Source organism: Malurus melanocephalus, unplaced genomic scaffold (genome assembly GCF_030028575.1).
Source record: "Malurus melanocephalus ecotype Western Australia unplaced genomic scaffold, MMel_1.1 scaffold_117, whole genome shotgun sequence".
Taxonomy (NCBI): domain Eukaryota; kingdom Metazoa; phylum Chordata; class Aves; order Passeriformes; family Maluridae; genus Malurus; species Malurus melanocephalus.
Genome location: NW_026623349.1, coordinates 165,210 through 183,616, shown reverse-complemented (window position 1 = coordinate 183,616; position 18,407 = coordinate 165,210). Strand labels below are relative to the sequence as shown.

Sequence of the window (18,407 nt, the reverse complement as noted above, 5' to 3'; positions counted from 1 at the left end):
TCACTCMTGCACAGCCAGCCGCTCTTCAGGAAATGAGATGGGGGTGGGGGACTCAGCACAAGTCTCAAAGCAAAGCAGGAACTTGACTCAGAACAACAGTGCCCCAGCTCCACAGGACTCTCTCCTCTGATCACACCTTTCCTGTAGCAATACTCAGAATGTCTGAGACAAAACATGCGTAGATCTGATCCTCTACAGTGCCCCCTCAGCCAGTTTGCAGATGACACCAAGTTGGGTGGGAGATCTGATCTGCTGAAGGGTAGGAAGGCTCTGCAGGAACATCTGGACAGGCTGGATTGATGGGTTGAGGCCAGAGGTATGAGGTTTGATAAGGTGAAGTGCCTGGTCCTGCTCTTGGGTCACAACAGCCCCAGGCAGGGTTACAGGCTGGGACAAGAGAGGCTGGAAAGCTGCTCAGCCAAAAAGGACCGGGGGCTGCTGGTCAACTATGGYTGAACATGAGCCAGTGTGCCCAAGTGGCCAAGAATGCCAATGGCATCTTGCCCTGTGTCAGCAACAGTGTGGCCAGCAGGACCAGGGCCATGATTTTCCTTACTCAGCACTGGTAAGGTGAGGGTGCACCTCAAATCCTGCGTCCAGTTCAGGGCCACTCAAGACAAAGGACTGTCCTGGAACTTATGACACCGTTTCAAAGACATTCCAGGGGAGCCAGATAAACCAATTTATTTCTGGAAAATTCTCAACACACTCTTTTCAAAATCTTTATTATTCTGAATGTCCTCAGAAGCAGATGTATAAATCAACAGCTTCAATGTATTTTGAACAGAGGAGATGGATGGTTTCCTGGGATAAGCCATTCAAACCTGAAACTGCTTAAGACTTCCCAGAGCTACTGGCAAGTTATCTTGGATGAGTCATTAAAGCCATCTTGGAGGAGTCATTAAAGCAAGAGTAGAGCCAGATGGAACTAAAAAATCTATCATTTATTCTAAAGAATATTACTCAAGTATATTCTCCTTGAAAAAACAGAKTGCAGTTGTTTTTTGAGAAGAGACCATTAATGACATTTTGCTGAAAATTATGATCTGTGTGAATCTGTTGAAGTATAGCATGGATACCCAAGGGGAAATTTCTGAAATTTCAAGTTACAGATTTATTTCTGACCTTTCTATCTGCTKCAACAGGAACCAGATTTCCTCAGCTCTGGTAAGAAAAAGCAAGTATAATATTAAAAACTACATCTTATTCAGAGGAAGCTTTAGAAGTAAGTGCTATTTCTTATCCACATTTAATCAGATTTTGGCATGAGAATTTCTTGTATGTCAATGATTTCAAGAGTCTGTACTTAGTTGTTCTTAGGTGTTTTCTCTACAGCCAGACGGCCCACTGCTTTCCACACAAGTCTAGAAGACAAGAAGTCAAATTCTGTTTCCAATCTGGCTTAAAAAGCACTTCAAAAYAGTATATTGATTACGACATTGAAGCAAAATCAGACAATGATTTCCAGTCATTATTAAAAAAATTAAATATTATATAATAGATTTTTTCTTTAAAAATAGGATTCTAACATCCCACATTACTTCCTAAATGATTTAAAGAGTCCTCACTAAGCGAGATATACACACTGCTCTGATTTGTTTAAATATAAATTCATCCATTTGCTAGTTTTCAGCAGCTCAGTCCAAACCAGATTCCTGTAAATATTTTTTAGTAATATTTTCTTAAAAATCCTGGCTAAAGGCCTATTTATGGTGTCCCATATCCTCYAGATTAAAATGATTGACAATAAAACACAAACAGGTTTGGTACATTTAAAACCTTTTTACTATGAAATAAGCAGCCAATTCTGAAGAATCATAGTAGCTGTCTGTAAATGACAAAGCAGCACATTAATTTAGAGACCATTTCAACACCAACTGTTTATGACATCAAGTCTGTGAGTAGAACGCTGACATAACACAATTCATATTATTTCCAGACATTTATCCATTCTTAACAAAATCTGTGACTTCTAATTTTGCTTTTAAGACCTCTTGTTTGCTTGCTCCTTGGCTCCAGGAAAAGACAGAAAATATTTTTCCACAAATCAGAACTGAAATGTAAAAGAATAAAAGGAATCAAACATCATACAGATTTAAATATAATCAAGCTTTCAAAGTATTGTTTTACTCAAAGCAATTCTGTTTTCCCAACATTTTTTAAATTCCTCATGTATCGATTAGGGGAAATTACATGGCATATATTTGTGAACAATTTAATTATTATCAGTATGTGAAAGCATATTTTACATACTACAAAAATAGTAAAAAAATCTTTAAATATACCATCAATAAACTAACCAAAATGTCCAGTTTCTGCTTTAAAATTAATACTAGTTGAAACACATTTCAAACAGACAAAATGTTAAATTACATACACATATATTTCAACCATYAGCTAGTCAACACAATCTCTCATTTTACCAAACTGAGTCTATTCCAGTAACTACTCAAGAGGTTTTGCAAAAAAGAAATCACTTCCATTTCAACTTAACATWAAGAAYGCCGGAGAAATTTTTCAGTAATTTAGTTAATTAGGGCCAAAGTGACTAAGCATAGGGCTGGGAGGGATTTGCTTCCTACATTTCTTTCTGACATTTACTGTTTCTTGTTTTACTTGCCGAAACAAGTTTTCTTGTTTCAGCATTTTTATGGATACATGCATCTACAGGGTGGTTTTCATTAGCTAAATTCTACACCRGCACACTAAATAAAACTGTTGGCCACAAGTACATACAATGTTTAGGATTTATTGGAGCTATTCATTTTAGTCCTTCTTCACGTGGAACAACAGTCTGACATCTGCCTACATCTAAATCTCAATKAATAACCATGAAAGACTAGTTGATCATAAACAAACTATTCTGCTAAACACTCCTACAGAGACAAGGATCTTGTCATTTAAGCAGGTGATCAAGTTACTGAAAATCTACAGATAAATGACTTGACCAAATTAATTTTACTTTTGAGTTAAAAATAATTTCTAAAAAAAGCCAGGAACAATCCTATTCTTTCAGATTTCATTGTTTTTCACAGACATGAAAACATAGATTCTGTGAGGTTTTCCACATTGTACCTGATTTAATAGAGCCCTTAACGCTCTTCTGTCCTTGAAGAAGGTAAGCAGGCTTGCCCTCAGTCAGTGCAGTAAAACTACTTAAAGTGCTGTCACATTAGACCAATTTCCTTAACTTTGTTTCAACAACCCTAACTACAGCTTGCTCTTTAAAAAGAGAATAAAAGTAATAATGGAAAAAATACTAAAGCATCATGAAAACCTATTAGAAAAAATTAACTGAAAAATGCCCAAAAACCCATTGAGACAAATATGCTTTTTCTTTAGAGATTAAAGTATGCTATGAATTATATTACTCTTGTGGATATATGTAGCTTAGTAAAAAGACTACACTCATGTTCTACCTCTGTTTCCTAAAATGGATGAAAAATTTTACATGATCTCAATTTCTAAATTAAATGTGGAAAAGAAAATGCATTGTTGTTCCCTCGCCAATTCAAGCTCAGTTACCTTCTGTGAAACTAGTACAGTAAAAACATGTTGCACTAATACTGTGGCTAAGACAGACCACACAACTTTTTAAAGGACAATTTCCAAAGCCTAAGCTCCATCTGGAAGTGTCACTAACAAAACCCTCAGAAATCGTAAGAAAGAAGCTAAAGAACTGTTGGGCTGGCAAGCTTTGAGTCTACTCTWGGCCTCAGACAGGAAAAGTGGTTTCAAATCTCCTTCCATTTTCTCTCTTTTTTCTCTTTAAGAAACGCCCACCTAGAAAGTGCTATTACTCTTTGTATTAAAAAGKGGGACACTTTTGATGCTGAAATAAAATACACATTTACAGTAACTCACAGAAGGAAATTCAATAGCTCTACTGGAGTCAACCGTAAATCTTTTTTTTTTTTTAAACTATCAGGTTTAGATAGCCAGAGATTTAGAACCAATTTCCTTCTTGTCTTTACCTTTTTCAAAAGCAAAAATGCAAGCTTCCCATTCCCATTGAACAGTTCCTTAAATCCACACAAAAATTATGTGGAACAGAGGGATGAATAAGTTTAGAAGGAGTGGATGGATTATAAGGTTTTTTTTCACTTTTACTTTAAATCTATGAGTTCCATAATTTCTAAAAAAAATTTAACTTCAAATTTATGCTTTTTTCAATAATTGAATGTACTCAGTGTCTGATTTTTATATTTCCAATACACATTGCAAATAATGCACCTAATTTAGAATGATATTTGGGAAAAAYTAGTTCCATCCCTTTGGTTTGGATTTTCTAAATATCACACAACTAAAAGTTTAAGGGGAGAAAAATGTCCACTGAACTTCTTAGCAAAACAGTACACCTATAATGGTGATACAACTGCGGGTCAGTTATATTAGATTGAGCATAAATATCTAATGCCAGTAGATTTTCTTCAAACAGAGGCCTCTTTTTGTGCCTCAGTAACAAATTATTATTCTTTACTAGAGCCACCTGGCAGTACTAAAGTGCTCTGAGAAATGGCAGCTGGCTAGCAAATTGTGACACTTGCTGTTAAAGCTCAAGCAGCCTTAAAGGAAAGCAGAATCCTTAGCTTCTCAATTTCTTCTTTGACATACTTAGCTTTTGTTTATTTTGGTTCCAAAGCCAAGAAATCCTTTATAATCATGTTAGCTTGGCATTGTTAAACAATTATATTTGAAGAAGAGAGGTCTGTTTTCTCCCAGCTCATTCATAATATCATACCATTTTCAACCAGAAGACTATAGTAACACTTGCAAATTTGTAAACATTGCAAATTTTCTTACATCCTACCTATGTAATTACCTACAGGAAACTAGAGAAGGTCCAAATCAGCTTAGCATGTTCATTCTCAAAGGAGCTAGTAAGAAGACTAACTAACTATTTAGAGGTATAATCTTCAAAATGTTAGAAATGACAAAGAACTCCCTCTTGCTGACTTTACAAAAACTGAAAGAACAACAGCAACAAGAAACAACGAACTCAGTAAAACTTCAAGAAATAAATAAGCACTAGAAATCATTTATGTGCTGTATGTGAAGAGCCATCTTCATTCTTAAATGTTCTCTCACTATGTTAAAAAGATCCAGTCCCAATCTCTTCTTGTATCAACAGGTTTAACATCTTTTATCAGTCCCCTGTCCTTTATGAATTAAATTGTTTTAGAACATATTCTACTGGAAACCTTGAATATATACTATCACTGTATCAATTACTTACTCATATTTGATTCATCAGCCAAATCCCATTTCACTGCAATACGCCCCCTCAATGAGAAGCGAGCTGCCCTAACCATACCTARGAATCTTAGGACCTTTAACCTTTCACAGAACTGCACATTAGCAAGTTTAAGAGGCATATAAGTCAAATATTAAGCAAACATTGCCATGAGATGTGTACACCTTAGGAACTGCATACACTTCAACAGGATGAAGTCCTTGYTATCTGGGATACAAACAAATTACACAAAGGACAGAGAAAAGTGCCTTTTTTTTACTATTTACTCCCTTGGGACACACTGCAAAGCAGCACACTTGATTCTTAAAACTGAATTTTAACCAGTAATTTAAATTTGAATGGTCTCTTATCACATTAAAAGTTCATTAAGTCATTGGGCTTTAATTAATTACATCAGATCTTAAACACATGCCTCTGTTTCACTTAAGTCTTTTGTTCTCTGTTATGATTCAAAAGAAAATTTTACTTTGAACTACCAGTTACACAGTGACAGTTAAGMTATTTCTTTCAAGCTCATTTACATACTTGATTCCACATATGCCTAAATACAATGTAAAAACTCATCTATCAAAATATATCCTTTCATGCACACGCACCTATAAAACAGAACTAAGTTATTTGTCCTCAACTGCAACTGAGTTACATACTCCAAAAAAGGCCTGTAAATGCTGGGGAACTATATGCATGACATAAAGTTTAGCTGCTTAAATTTATTACATGAAATTCAGATTCCAGAAATTTGAGATGAGGATATGTCAAACGTCAAGGAAGTGAAATCAGCTTCCAAAGCAGTAAACTGCCCACAAGGTTAAAAAACACAAGAAAGTTCCCCTTCATTTAGGTTGCAGAAAAAGGAAAAGGTACTGTTCAATGGCTAGAGTGTCAATAAAGTGTTTAGAGAAACAGCAAAACTATACTAAGCAYTGAGGGGGAAAAGAAATTGGGAGAATAAAAACAACATGAAAAGTTTTTAAATTACACATGATCACTTAATCTAAGGGCAGAGGTTACTTCTTGCTGCAAAAACCAACAAAACATTCAAGTTTAAAAGTAATACGTATTTTAATAACAAAAGCCCCAACAGAGCACAACAACCTTTTAGAAGAGCCCATAGATAATACATGATACAATATTTACTTCAAGCAGAACTGATTTGGTAGGTAACAGCTGACAGAAGCAAGGAGCCAAAAGGAGAGTGAAGGGAAGCTATATTTTCTCAAAATTAAAAACTCTTAATGGTCTGTGGAATGCTGTTTACTTCAGCTCTGTTTTACAACCACTGCTGCACAGAGAAGAGATTGACTGAAATGTCTACAGCCTGTGGCCACCCACATTATGGGAAGCACAATGATTAAAGAGAATGCTACGTTGTATCTGCCAGCAGTCTGTTCCATGCTGTAATTATTATACTTGCTGTCTTATTATAATCTATTGCATCTGTTGCAGCAAGACCCCAGTGTAAGCACTGTCCAACAAGAAAACCATTGAACCTAAATAGCAAGTTATTTTTAATGTGTGCAAATGGTTTGAAAACTGAGTATTTTAAATACTTCTCTTTTAAGTTTATGAAAACATTTTGCCTTATAGCATACCCAGTGACACAGAGAAAGCAGATCTGCCACTTTAAACTAAGTACCAAAAATATAGTCTGACATACCACCCATCCACCCTGTATTTTTATAATGAGAGAAATTGTTGCTTTAGATCTTTAAAGCACAAAAATGGCATGAATTCTAGATTACACATCTGCCACTCCATTATTACACATATAGAATGTTTCGGATGACCCTATGGTTACATCTTCATCCTTTCTCTTTAAGAATATTTAATAGCACAACAACTTAGAAAACAAAAGAAGCCCTGAACACCAAAATAAGTAGCAGTTCTCTTAGCAGAAATTTTATTTTGAATTCTGATCTCTGTAATAAGTAGTAAAGAAATTCAAAACATACACTACATGCATTATCTTGATTTGGCTTGGTACTTTGTCATACAAAATGAAGCAGTACAACACTGTTGTTGGAAGTACAACACATAGCTGTTATTGAACTCTTCTCCAACAAATTTACCAGTTTGTACCTTCAAYGATTTTGCCAGGAGTTTGCTGCAGATGCTCCTGTGAAAAGAATAGATTGTATCCTGGCTATAACTATGAGGTGTTACACCAGTCACTGTGCCACTATCTAGCAAAAGAGGGAAGATAGATGTATCACAAGCAAGGMTGAATTAAAGCAATCGAGGACTGGGTAAAAGTCCATTCATCTCCACCCACGCCAGACCACTTTAAGGAAATTACTTTAGACCCTCTTACATATAAGCCGTTGATGGGAGGCAAGGATAAATTCCACACATAGTGATTGAGGAATACTGCCACTAAGACTCCAGAAGGACCAGGGAAAAACACAGAAAAAAATTAATAAGAAAAGTATCAACAAGACACACACTTTAATCAGCATCAGATGTCTTTCATCTGAAGGAGCACACTATAATCTTTGCAGTGATCAAAGTTCCTGRTGATTATTTGCACAGGTTAGAGGAGGAATGACAACTCTTTTCCAAACATACCAAAAAAGCCATAAGATCTGTAAAAGCACAAGAGTGAATCTCAGAAAGTGATTAAGTGACTTTGAACTACTTTGGCCTCCAGGAGACTTAACATTTTCCATTTGTTTCTTGGACGCATGCCTCCTGGAACACAGACGTCCTTCTTCCCACAACAGCTACAGAAAAGCAGATCCCCTGCTCCACACCTCCCCATCCCTTTTACACTGACCTTYTCTTCTGATTATTTTGTATTTTATTACGGTAAAATATTACAGTGATATTATCACAAAGGTAAGAAACAGTCCAAAACAACTAGTTATTTATCTTAGTCCAAATACTACTAAAATTGTTTTCCCTTTAGAGAGAGGAAATGACAACAAAAAAGTTTCAAAATGCTCTATTTGTCATAAAACCATGCTAAAACCTATGCTCTATGAMACATTCTTTCTCCTTTAAATATCTCAGTAATAAATAACAGGTGAAGTATGTTCATAATTTTAACTCAGACATCTCTGTTCAACTCTTAATCTTCTTTCAAAGCTGTCCAGATAACAAGGAAAAAATATGTTTCTCTGTATGTACTCTAGTAACTCATAAGCTTTTTAATAGACACATTAGCCATATATGTCACTAAATTAGTATTCTTATCTCATAGAGATATCCTTTATTRTAAATCCAACATCATTTTAATACTTCCTGCATCAGATAGTCTCAGGCCCATTTTCCCTGTAGAATGACAATTCACAAGTGATTCAGGCTCTTCTTAAATAAAAAAAAAAAATAACTAAAGAAGATACATTGAGGTTTACTATAATTTGAACAATAAATATTTTCTTCATGTTACCTTAAACTCCCATCTCCTGGAAAAATGTGAGCTTGAAGATTTTCTTTTATAAAGAATTATTTATTAAAAGAATACATCTTAAGAAAAGCTCCTTACATTATATTTGGATTACTTTTAACATATGTCTTTTCATACCATTTTCTAATGTTTTCCTAACCGTATGACAAAACATGCATGCATACAAATAAAAATAGTAGCAATGAGTTTGAAAGATGGCAAGTATATTGGCCCCAAAATTCTTCAACATTCTTCACCTAAGAAGAGAATATTTTAATTTCAATGTACAACCTACACAGAGTCACAGAACAGTTTTGATGGAACAGGGACCTCGAAGACCATTTAATTCCAACCCACCCACAATAGGCAGGAACGCTTTCAAGGCATTTGGTCCCTGCCTGAGCCACACTACAGGGTGGCTGGTCATGCACATCGCTGCCCAGGAGCCTGACCCGGCTCACAGCCAAACCTCGGGCCTGCCTCATCACTGTGGGCCTGGCGTGGCACTCACTGGACTCATGGSTGACCCTGGCAATTGTCACTGCATTTGCTCTGCTCTTCTTGTGCAACTATGTCTTTTCTGCATCAAGGCACAGACACACCTGCCTTCTCACCTGCAGATCCTAGCTCACCCTGCCCTGGGGAGCAGCCTATCCTCACACCAACTGTGACAGTGTCACTGAGCTACTCTCAAATGTCCCTGRAAAATAATGGGCTCAATACTCAATTTCACAAGGTTTCATTAACAACTCTTTTCAATTACCCTCTCTACTGAATACTCACAGATCTTCCACGAATTAAAAGTTAAKCTACATGTACATTTCGCCTCAGATCTTTTGGCTACAATTGGTTTATGATCATTTAAGCTGAAGCTCAATTTTTACTAAAAAAACCCCACAAGCATTTTTCTGCATGAGCTGAGGTCAGTGGAAAACTAGAATTTTTTTACCCTTGCTTTTCTTAGGGCCATAGCACAAACAGTAGTATTTYCCTGTTTTAACTGACTTGTCTACAGTGATACCAACTCAGAGTTTTTTTGCAGAGATGGTCACAAAAATTGAGGATTCTTTTTCATAACATATTTATTTCATTCTGTTTTGAAAATCTTTCAAGATCTGCACAGTCAGCTTCTTGAATTGTTTTGTGCAAGAGTACRCTTCAATTAAGGATGGTTCAGACCACTTGATTAAACAGAAGACATTTTATACAGTTCACCCACATGCATGRCATTCTTAGTACAATCTGCCTTGCTCAACTCTTCTCCAGAGGTGTGTTACACCTGTGAAAAACCATTTTTGCTTCTTTCACTTAGCTCAGGAATTCTGCTTCTTTCAAAAATGACTTGGAACTTCTGACTACATTGTTGGACTTCAGTATTAGTATTTTCTTCCAGAATCATAGAATTCTTTATTTTTAGAAAATATGTTCCTGCCATCTGGTGACAAAAAGCAACTGCTGTACCCAGCCCAAATGATAGCCAAGTAAACAAACACAGCTTTCCCTATGGAGAGAGATGAGCTGTTTTTCTAAAAGTAAGCTTGATGTTATAGAAAGTCAAGTATCTAGCACCAGCCAGAAATGTCCCTCTTCTTGTGTTATTATCATATATTCTCTTTTTATATATTTACATGAGTAATCTTTCATTGGTGTTGGGCTGACTTTGCATATGGCTAAAAAATATACCGGTTATCTGTCAGAACAGATGGCCTTCACAAGTCACAGAATACTGGGGCCTCTTCAGCTTTGTTCTGCACTTTGCGTACTACTCTTCTGAACTGGAAGATTTTTCTTAATTTCTTTTTTTTTTTTTGTCCACCGTCCCAGCTTCTGGCAAACTCTACGAAGTTCCACCACACTTGCATGCCCCTTCAGCCCGCCTTTTCCCCCAMCCCCCATCAGATTTGTTTTGATAAGTGGCTCTAACAAAATGAGTGTTCTATTACCCCATGCATGCTTTAGCTTTGACTGACACAACTTTTATTGTTTGCTTTTGGATCTAATTTTCCAGTTGGTTTTTGATGAATACAAGTAATCACAACTTTGGTCTATACCTGGTAATGTGAATCTTACCACTTGTTCCAAATTCAAGTAATTACAAAAAGGAAAGCTGTCTTCTTAATTTTTTGGGTTTTAATACAATTGCCTTTGACAAAATGGCATATCTGAGTCTTTTGTACATCCTTTCAGCTGTACAGGGGGTAGCATGATGGCATTTTACTTGTTTTATCTACACTCAGAATATCTTTTTCATTTTTGCTAGTATATGTATATGTACATGTAACTGAAAAACCACTCTAGAGTAAAATGCCCTTCAGATACCCCTTCCACTCTGCTCCTGAGATCTAGTCTAGCATATGCACCATGTAGCAGAGGTGGACTAGGGGAGAAAAACACAATTTCATAGCAATTGCCATTATYATGTATTTAAACTTCCTTGTGTAACATAGTGAACTGAGAACTATCCAGAAGCTATGGTGGTGCAAACACTTCTGATCCTTAATTGCTTAAATAAACAATAGGAAAATTGTTAGTTTATCTATTGTGACAATTACATTCACTCATTTTCTATTTTTAGTCAACTTTGTTACTAAACTGATAAATCAAACTCAAAGTTTAAAAGAAAAAAATCCCCTGTGTGTGAAGCATTTAGCTTCACACAGAGAAACCAAAAGCATGTTAACAGAATTTGAAATGTCAAATTGAAAAGTGGCAGCTTTTATGTATTCCTCTTTAAATCAGCTTTTTCTATTCAGAAAACTAACATGTTCCCTCATTATTCCTTGACTCAAAAATGAAATATAATATTTAGGTTTGCTGAATCCAATTCTGATGGCTTGTCAACTTAGAAATGACATTAAAATCTGCATTTCCCGCCCTGCCCATAGGATGTAAGCCTATGTGGGATTAAAAATTGAATTAAAACTTTCATGAATGGAGAACATTAATAATTACATTAACAATAAAAATTCTAAAAATAAATTWTCCAGTGCTTCAAGGCTGTAACCAATCATGAATTATAGGAATAATAAAAAAACCCTCCAAACACGAACAAAGCAACAAATCACAAAAAGGATCCCTAGCTTGTAATTATCCAGAATCTCCTGTGTGTTCACAAAAGCTTCCAGAACAGGCAACCATTAGCAGCAGGAAATATGGGACYGCTCATTTTTATGAGACATATTTATTTAATGAGTCCTCAGTTTTAACTAAGAAAGGAAAACTTATAACACAGAATAGCTGAAGATGAAGTATAATGTACAACAGCTAATTTCCAGTTTTTATTTTCACCAACTCCAGAGAATGGGCAGTCCATGCTTATTCCTTTATAGCCATTGATTTTGTTGCAGAAGTCATGTTCAAAGTTGGTCCTTCCTTAAAGGGTGCACTCATCTTTATTTGTCATTCTCATGAGACCTCATCATACCTGAAGGACAGAACACCATCCAGAAGCACCTGGACAAACTCAAGAACTGGCCCCTCAAGAACTGGCCCCCCTCAAGAACTGGTTCCATGGGCCCATGGGAACCTCATGAGGTTTAACAAGACCAAGTGCAAGGTGCTGCATTTGGGTCAGGGCAACCCCTGGTGTCAGCACAGGCTGGGGATGGACAGATCAGAGCAGCCCTGGGGAGAAGGATTTGGGGGTGCTGTGGGTGAGAGGCTGGACATGACCCGGCCATGGGCACTGCCAGCCCAGAGAGCCAAACGTGTCCTGGGCTGCATCCAAAGCAGCATGGGCAGCAGGGGAGGGAGGGGATTGTGCCCCTCTGCTCTGCTCTGCTCTGCTGAGACCCCACCTGGAACACTGCACCCAGCTCTGGGGTCCCAGCACAGGAGGGACAGGGACCTGTTGGAGTGGGACCAGAGTAGGGTCACCAGGAGGATAATCAGGGGGATRGAGCACCTGTCCTGTGAGGAAAAGCTGAGAGAAATGGGTTTGTTCAGACTGAAAAAGAGAAGGCTTTGGAGTGACATAACTGTAGTCTTACAGTAGCTGAAGGGAGCCTACAAGAAAGATGGAGACTTTTTACAAGAGCATGTAGTGACAGGACAAGGAAGAACACCTTCAAACTAAAATAGAGCAGGTTTAGATCAGATATTACGAAGAAATTCCTTCCTGTGAGTGTGGTGAGACACTGGCACAAGTTTACCAGAGCAGCTGTGGCTGCCCCATCTCTGGAAGTTTTCAATGYCAGAATGGATGGATGGAGCTCTGAGCATCCTGGTCTAGTGGGAGGTTTCCAACCCAGGCCATTCAACTGTAACATTAACAAAATAAAAGCAGCCCACTATGTAATACTGCCTTTTCAACAAAACCCATCCAGGGAACACCTGGGAAAGGCTACAGCGTTATCACCACTAGTTTAATCCCTATCAACAACTAAGTTTACATCCCTCTGGCAGGGGAGTGACTGCCAGCTTCCCTGTGCACACAGGGATGTATRAGGGACGAACTGGCGAGCACTCAGKGCAGAGACCGCCATCTCCTGGYCCGGAGTGTAGCCAGTCCCACAGCTGACTGCGCTTGTGCTATTGCACTGAGAAAGGCTGGCTCCTACCATGCCACAAACAAAAGAATGCTCCACCACACACAAAAGAATGTGTAATCTGTTGTACTTGTCATCACAGGGAAAGTCCCGTGCCYACAGAAAATAAACTTGTGTAAGCAGCAGCAGTAACAAAGGTGAATAAATTAAAACATGGGAGCAGCAAGCCAAGTAACATGATGACATACTACAAACATTTAGAATAGATAGATACCTTTGTCCTTAAAAAATACAGAGCATGACCACACTTAAATGAGTGCAATAAGGAAAAACAAAGAAGGGAAAATTAAGAAAACCTGAATCTACTTGTAATTTTGTAACAGTGAGAGAAGAGGCTGGTGAAAAGGAATAGCTGTTTATTTATGCTTCTTTTCTTCTCAATTTATCTGCATATTGAGTTTTTTATTGTACGCACTTCAGAACCAACTTGAGAAGGTTTTCTAAACTGCTCACATATTCTCTTTAATATAACAGATCCTTGGATACAAAGCCCTAAGTGCTAAAATTCCCCATCAAGAACTAGTCACTATCAAAACAAGTGAAAAAACAGGATTCTTTCACATCTGTGGAAAAATTATGGGCAGAAAAAACAAAACTCAGTTCAACTAAATGCACTATGCATACAAGAATATAATAAAATTTATTTTCCTGTTAGTGAGGATCCTGAACTGCTGCCAAAAATTTCAGGAATCTTAACACTAAATTCTCACTAGTGAAACCAACACTAGACAACTAAGAATCAAAACAATGCCACACAATAAGGGCAACGGGAAAGCTGGCTTCTAAACTTGAGACTATTATTAGAAAAAAAAAAGCTCATCTTTCCTTGGAAGAGTATATATGACACATTCTGTTTCTGTGAAACAGAAAACTGTGTGCATATTAATATAAAATGAAAATATGTGTACCTSTAAGTAGTATGAAGAATGCCATCTACTGGTAGACAAGAATATACAACTGYTTCTAAGTTAGTAAACAGCTATCATAAAAAGCAACTGAGTTGTCATTATTATGTTCTACAAATGAGCATCCAGTTTTAAAATTTGCCTCACATACTCAGCATACTGTATTTAAACAAATATATATGAGCCGTATATCCTACAACATAAGCTTCTACCCATGAAACAGATAAAGAAGAAAATAGAATTGTCTTATTGTAAGATCTTAAGAACTTACTGCAGCCAACCARTATTTAAAGGGGGCTTATAAGAAAGATGGGTATAGATATGACCATGCACAGGACATGCAAAAGAACTATACATCCTCAGAAAGAAAAACTTCTTCAAGCCAATATAACACCTCTAAAAACATGGTCCAAGCCTTAGAGGGCTTCCACTCCTGTGTTTATGCTGTTATGTACATACTGTCTTTTTCCTCAGTATTCATTAAAAGGATAGAAAGCACTGAAAAAAAGAAACACAAAATTTTAAAGGAGAGATATTAACTTTCTGTTTTACCCAATTTGAAAAGAGATATGCTGTAACACTCCCATAAGTACATCTGGCCTTCCAACACAGTACAAAAATAGAAATATTTTAAATAAATTCCAAAGCCATAAATAATTCATAAACACAACTTATGGACACAACTTATACACTGAGAGCAGAGAAGAAGGTATGGCCAAGTTAATGCCTCAGATAAGCTCTTCAGTTGCTGCAATGTGATTTCAAGAGTAATGTGAAGAGAGGAAGGTGCTCTAGCCCCATCAGACAAAGGTTCATCTTAAAACCACTTACTTCACAGCTCCAAAAATCTCTGCTYAGAGAAGGCCAGCTGTATAAACAAAATAACTTTTGTAGAGACTGGCTTCACCAGGTCATGATTGTTTTTATCAGAAAAAAAATTTATCAGAGAAATTTGTGGCTGCATGTATCTTGGYTTCCTATGATGTGCTTGGCTTTATACAAGATCTACATAACCTGGATCCAACACAAAGGTTCAAAATCTTAAACAAAAGCAAAACTATCTACCATTTTAAGTAGTAACTAATCCTAAAAACACTGCAGTCTATATTGCACACTTTAATTAAACTTCAAGAAATTTCTTTTCACATTTCTTTTCTTTTAAAGGACTTAAAAATCTGCACAATCTTTGTTCCAGAATGTAACAATAATGCAGTTCAAGTGGGTAGCTGCCCTTCCTGCTATTAAAAACAAYAGTTTTTCTATGACAATGGTAGGAAAGTTAAAAGAGAATCTAGCATTAAATATATTTTTTGCAACTTTGAAAATGCAATTTAGTGGCTAAAAACAAAAGTCTTTGGGTCAGTCTTCCTATCAATTACCTTACCAAAGATGCCAGGAAYTCACACTTGCCATGACAAAAAAAGCAAGGTGTAATTTCATCTTCAATGTGCATAGCTATAAAAGCAATGGAAAGAAGAGATGCAGCACTAACTTGATCAAATAATATAATTTTCTAATCAGATATAACTTTGCATTTTGGAAGAAAAATGTTAATGTAAGCCACTTTAAAACCTATAAAACTAGGAAGAAACTTAAAAAGTTTTGYTGTTTTTGTTGTTGTAACAGTTCATAGCAAGCACGCAGTGTTCTGTTTCCATTTCAGACTCGTACTTATTGTTTGGAAGAGGTTTTTGGTTAGTTGGTTGCTTTGTTTCACTTTTTTGATGTTTTTGTTYTATCATCAACTAAATGCATGATATGGTATGTGATATAGCCCACCAAATGGGTACCCAAGGCATCTAAAAGACTGTGAGAACATATTTCTAAGACTACTGTATTCGAATCAACAATAGTTGTTTATTAACATATATCTGTYTATTAACATAAAAATCCGTATCATTACCATCAATTACTTTATAGTAATTTGTACATCCTAGTATTACACGCAGAYCTAGATAATCTGACATACAAAATAAGCTAGTAAGTAAAAAATTGTCTACCTAGAGAAGTCTGGAAGTATACTCAACTTTAGTAGACCTGTACATAAATAATGATCAAGCTGCTACAGTCTCACTAGTTGTGAGGACAAAAATATATTAAAAAATACATTAAAATTCTATTCAGATTTTTCACCATATTTTTATTGGACCCATGGAAAATGCAAGGACACAACAGAACTGTACCCTCAAATTGTTATTTAGCAATGTAAATTATTAAGCATCAATGTGCTGTAAGCCATTTACACACTCATGTGCTTTGTTAATTCAGTGTGCAAATACATAAAATATGAATAGATGTGAGTTTTGCTTTTTCCTGCCCATAATTTTTCMACAGATGYAAAAGAAYGCAGTTTTTTCACAAAACCCTAATTTTGGGATTAAAGTTATAGACTCATTATTCCTTAAGTCACCAAATATAAATCCACACACAAGCACTGCCCCTCTGCTCTCTGACTGTTTTTGAAGAAAAATTGGATACAATTAAATTCTTCACAGGCAGGAGATTAAACAAAAACAAAAAAGAATAAAATTACAGAACAAATATACATCACTTTCAAAACAAACCATGGCTTTTCTCCAAGTTRTTTATTTTATCCTAACTGAAAGGTTCTTTATTTTTAATAGCAACACTTGCTTCCCTTCTGATTTGTTGTTGCTGCTCACTATTCAAGGATACTAGATCTAGTGAGTATACTAGGTTAAGAGCCATCAAAGCTATCAAATGTAAAATGYCATATCCTTTTAAGATTTAAAATGAGACTGATAGTGACTGCATTAGAATCACATGCACTTCAACCCAATATGTATGCAAGTTGTGTTTGTAGCAGTTTTACAAATAACAGAATGACAGTGTGTCTAYGCTCTAGATGTAGCACATTTAAATAATCAATTTAATGTAAAGCAGTCCTGGGAAGGATCCATGCACTTACCCGTATCCAGCTGTTGGCCTTCAGTTCCACTGGGTTCTGTGGTTCACTGCTGTACAGACAACATAAGCACCACATCAGAGTCTTCTGGCTTTCATCTGCAGGAAAACAGGCAAATAAAGATACATTTAGAGGCAAAAGAAAAACCCAARCAAAACACAGACAGATTTAGACACAACAATCCCTATCCATCCACAAAACTAATGCCCGAAATATCAGCTTCAACTCATGCTGCTTCTATTCTACCAGATTCATACCACATATTTAACATTACTCACTATACACATCTTTTGTGATCATTTCCTTCAATAGCAGTTTAAAAGGTAACAAAGTGTCCAGAATCTATACAATAATTAGATGATCTTCAGAAAATTTTAGCATCTAGTAATTCATCTACATAAATAATAYCTGAAGCTATCATCAAGGAACTTTCAACTTAGTATCTAAAATACTATTATCATTAATAGTAGACAATAATCAAAGGAARTAAAATAGTTTATTACATAGTGTCCAAAGTTTGCACAACTCAAGTATGCTTAGGTTTGTGAAGTATGAAATCATCCATAACTATAATGTAAAATATCAAGTTCTCTGAAAAAATATAGGCAGTTTCCAWGCCTCAGGAAAATTACATTTCTGCATAGAATAGTAAATGCTGATGGAAAATATATCCTATTCTGATCTTCTGTCCAGAATAATTTTGSGTTTTACTTCATTCTAACCCTTAATTCTAAAGATTTGAGTTCTCTTCTTTAAGAATCTATTATAAAATAAGCATGACTCTCACTGCTCAGATTCACAGATATGATTGTAGAGCAGCTGATTATCTGGAGTAAGCAGTTGAAGAGCCATTTAMCTTGTGATTATTTCCAACAACTTTGTTTTCCATAGGCTTTGGTAGTTTTTTCCCTAATGTTCTTTGGTGCATACCAAGATTTTCTCCAGTGAATTTAATCCCAGAACAAAACGGCATGATTGAAATGAAAATTCTGAAAACTGGATGTAGTATAGTAGTTCTAATATCCACTCAATAGGCAATAATCTTGTTAAAAATAATRCAAACAAGTGACACCACAGTTTTAGAAATTACATTATGAGACAATTTGATTCTCAAGCTCAATGAGTGATTTCTTTTGTTTTCTGTGTATTTGTTATCCAGGATGTAATAAACAGTATAATTTAGAAGTGTTTTGTTGGGAACGCCTGAGGAAAAAATAAAAAGTCCATTAAGAAATGCCTGTATTTTCACCAGGTGACCAGAGACGTTAACATTGATTTAAACCAGTATTCCTCAATAAATGTCCAGCAAGCCTGGAGGTCATTATTGACCTCCCACTGACTAACATCTCTGCAACAGAAATGGTTTCCCAAGCATACACTTTTAACCCAC

General features: G+C 36.2%; 1 protein-coding gene across 3 annotated transcripts in view; it reads right to left on the bottom strand.

The window, feature by feature from the left end:
* The window catches only part of FANCC (FA complementation group C), a 78,247-nt gene that overhangs the window by 38,335 nt on the left and 21,505 nt on the right, over positions 1-18,407 (bottom strand). For all 3 annotated transcript variants that reach the window (XM_057369982.1, XM_057369980.1, XM_057369981.1), the window contains exon 4: positions 17,021-17,115. In XM_057369982.1, the coding sequence (XP_057225965.1) occupies positions 17,021-17,115 (95 nt within the window). The remainder of the gene's footprint in view (positions 1-17,020; positions 17,116-18,407) is intronic.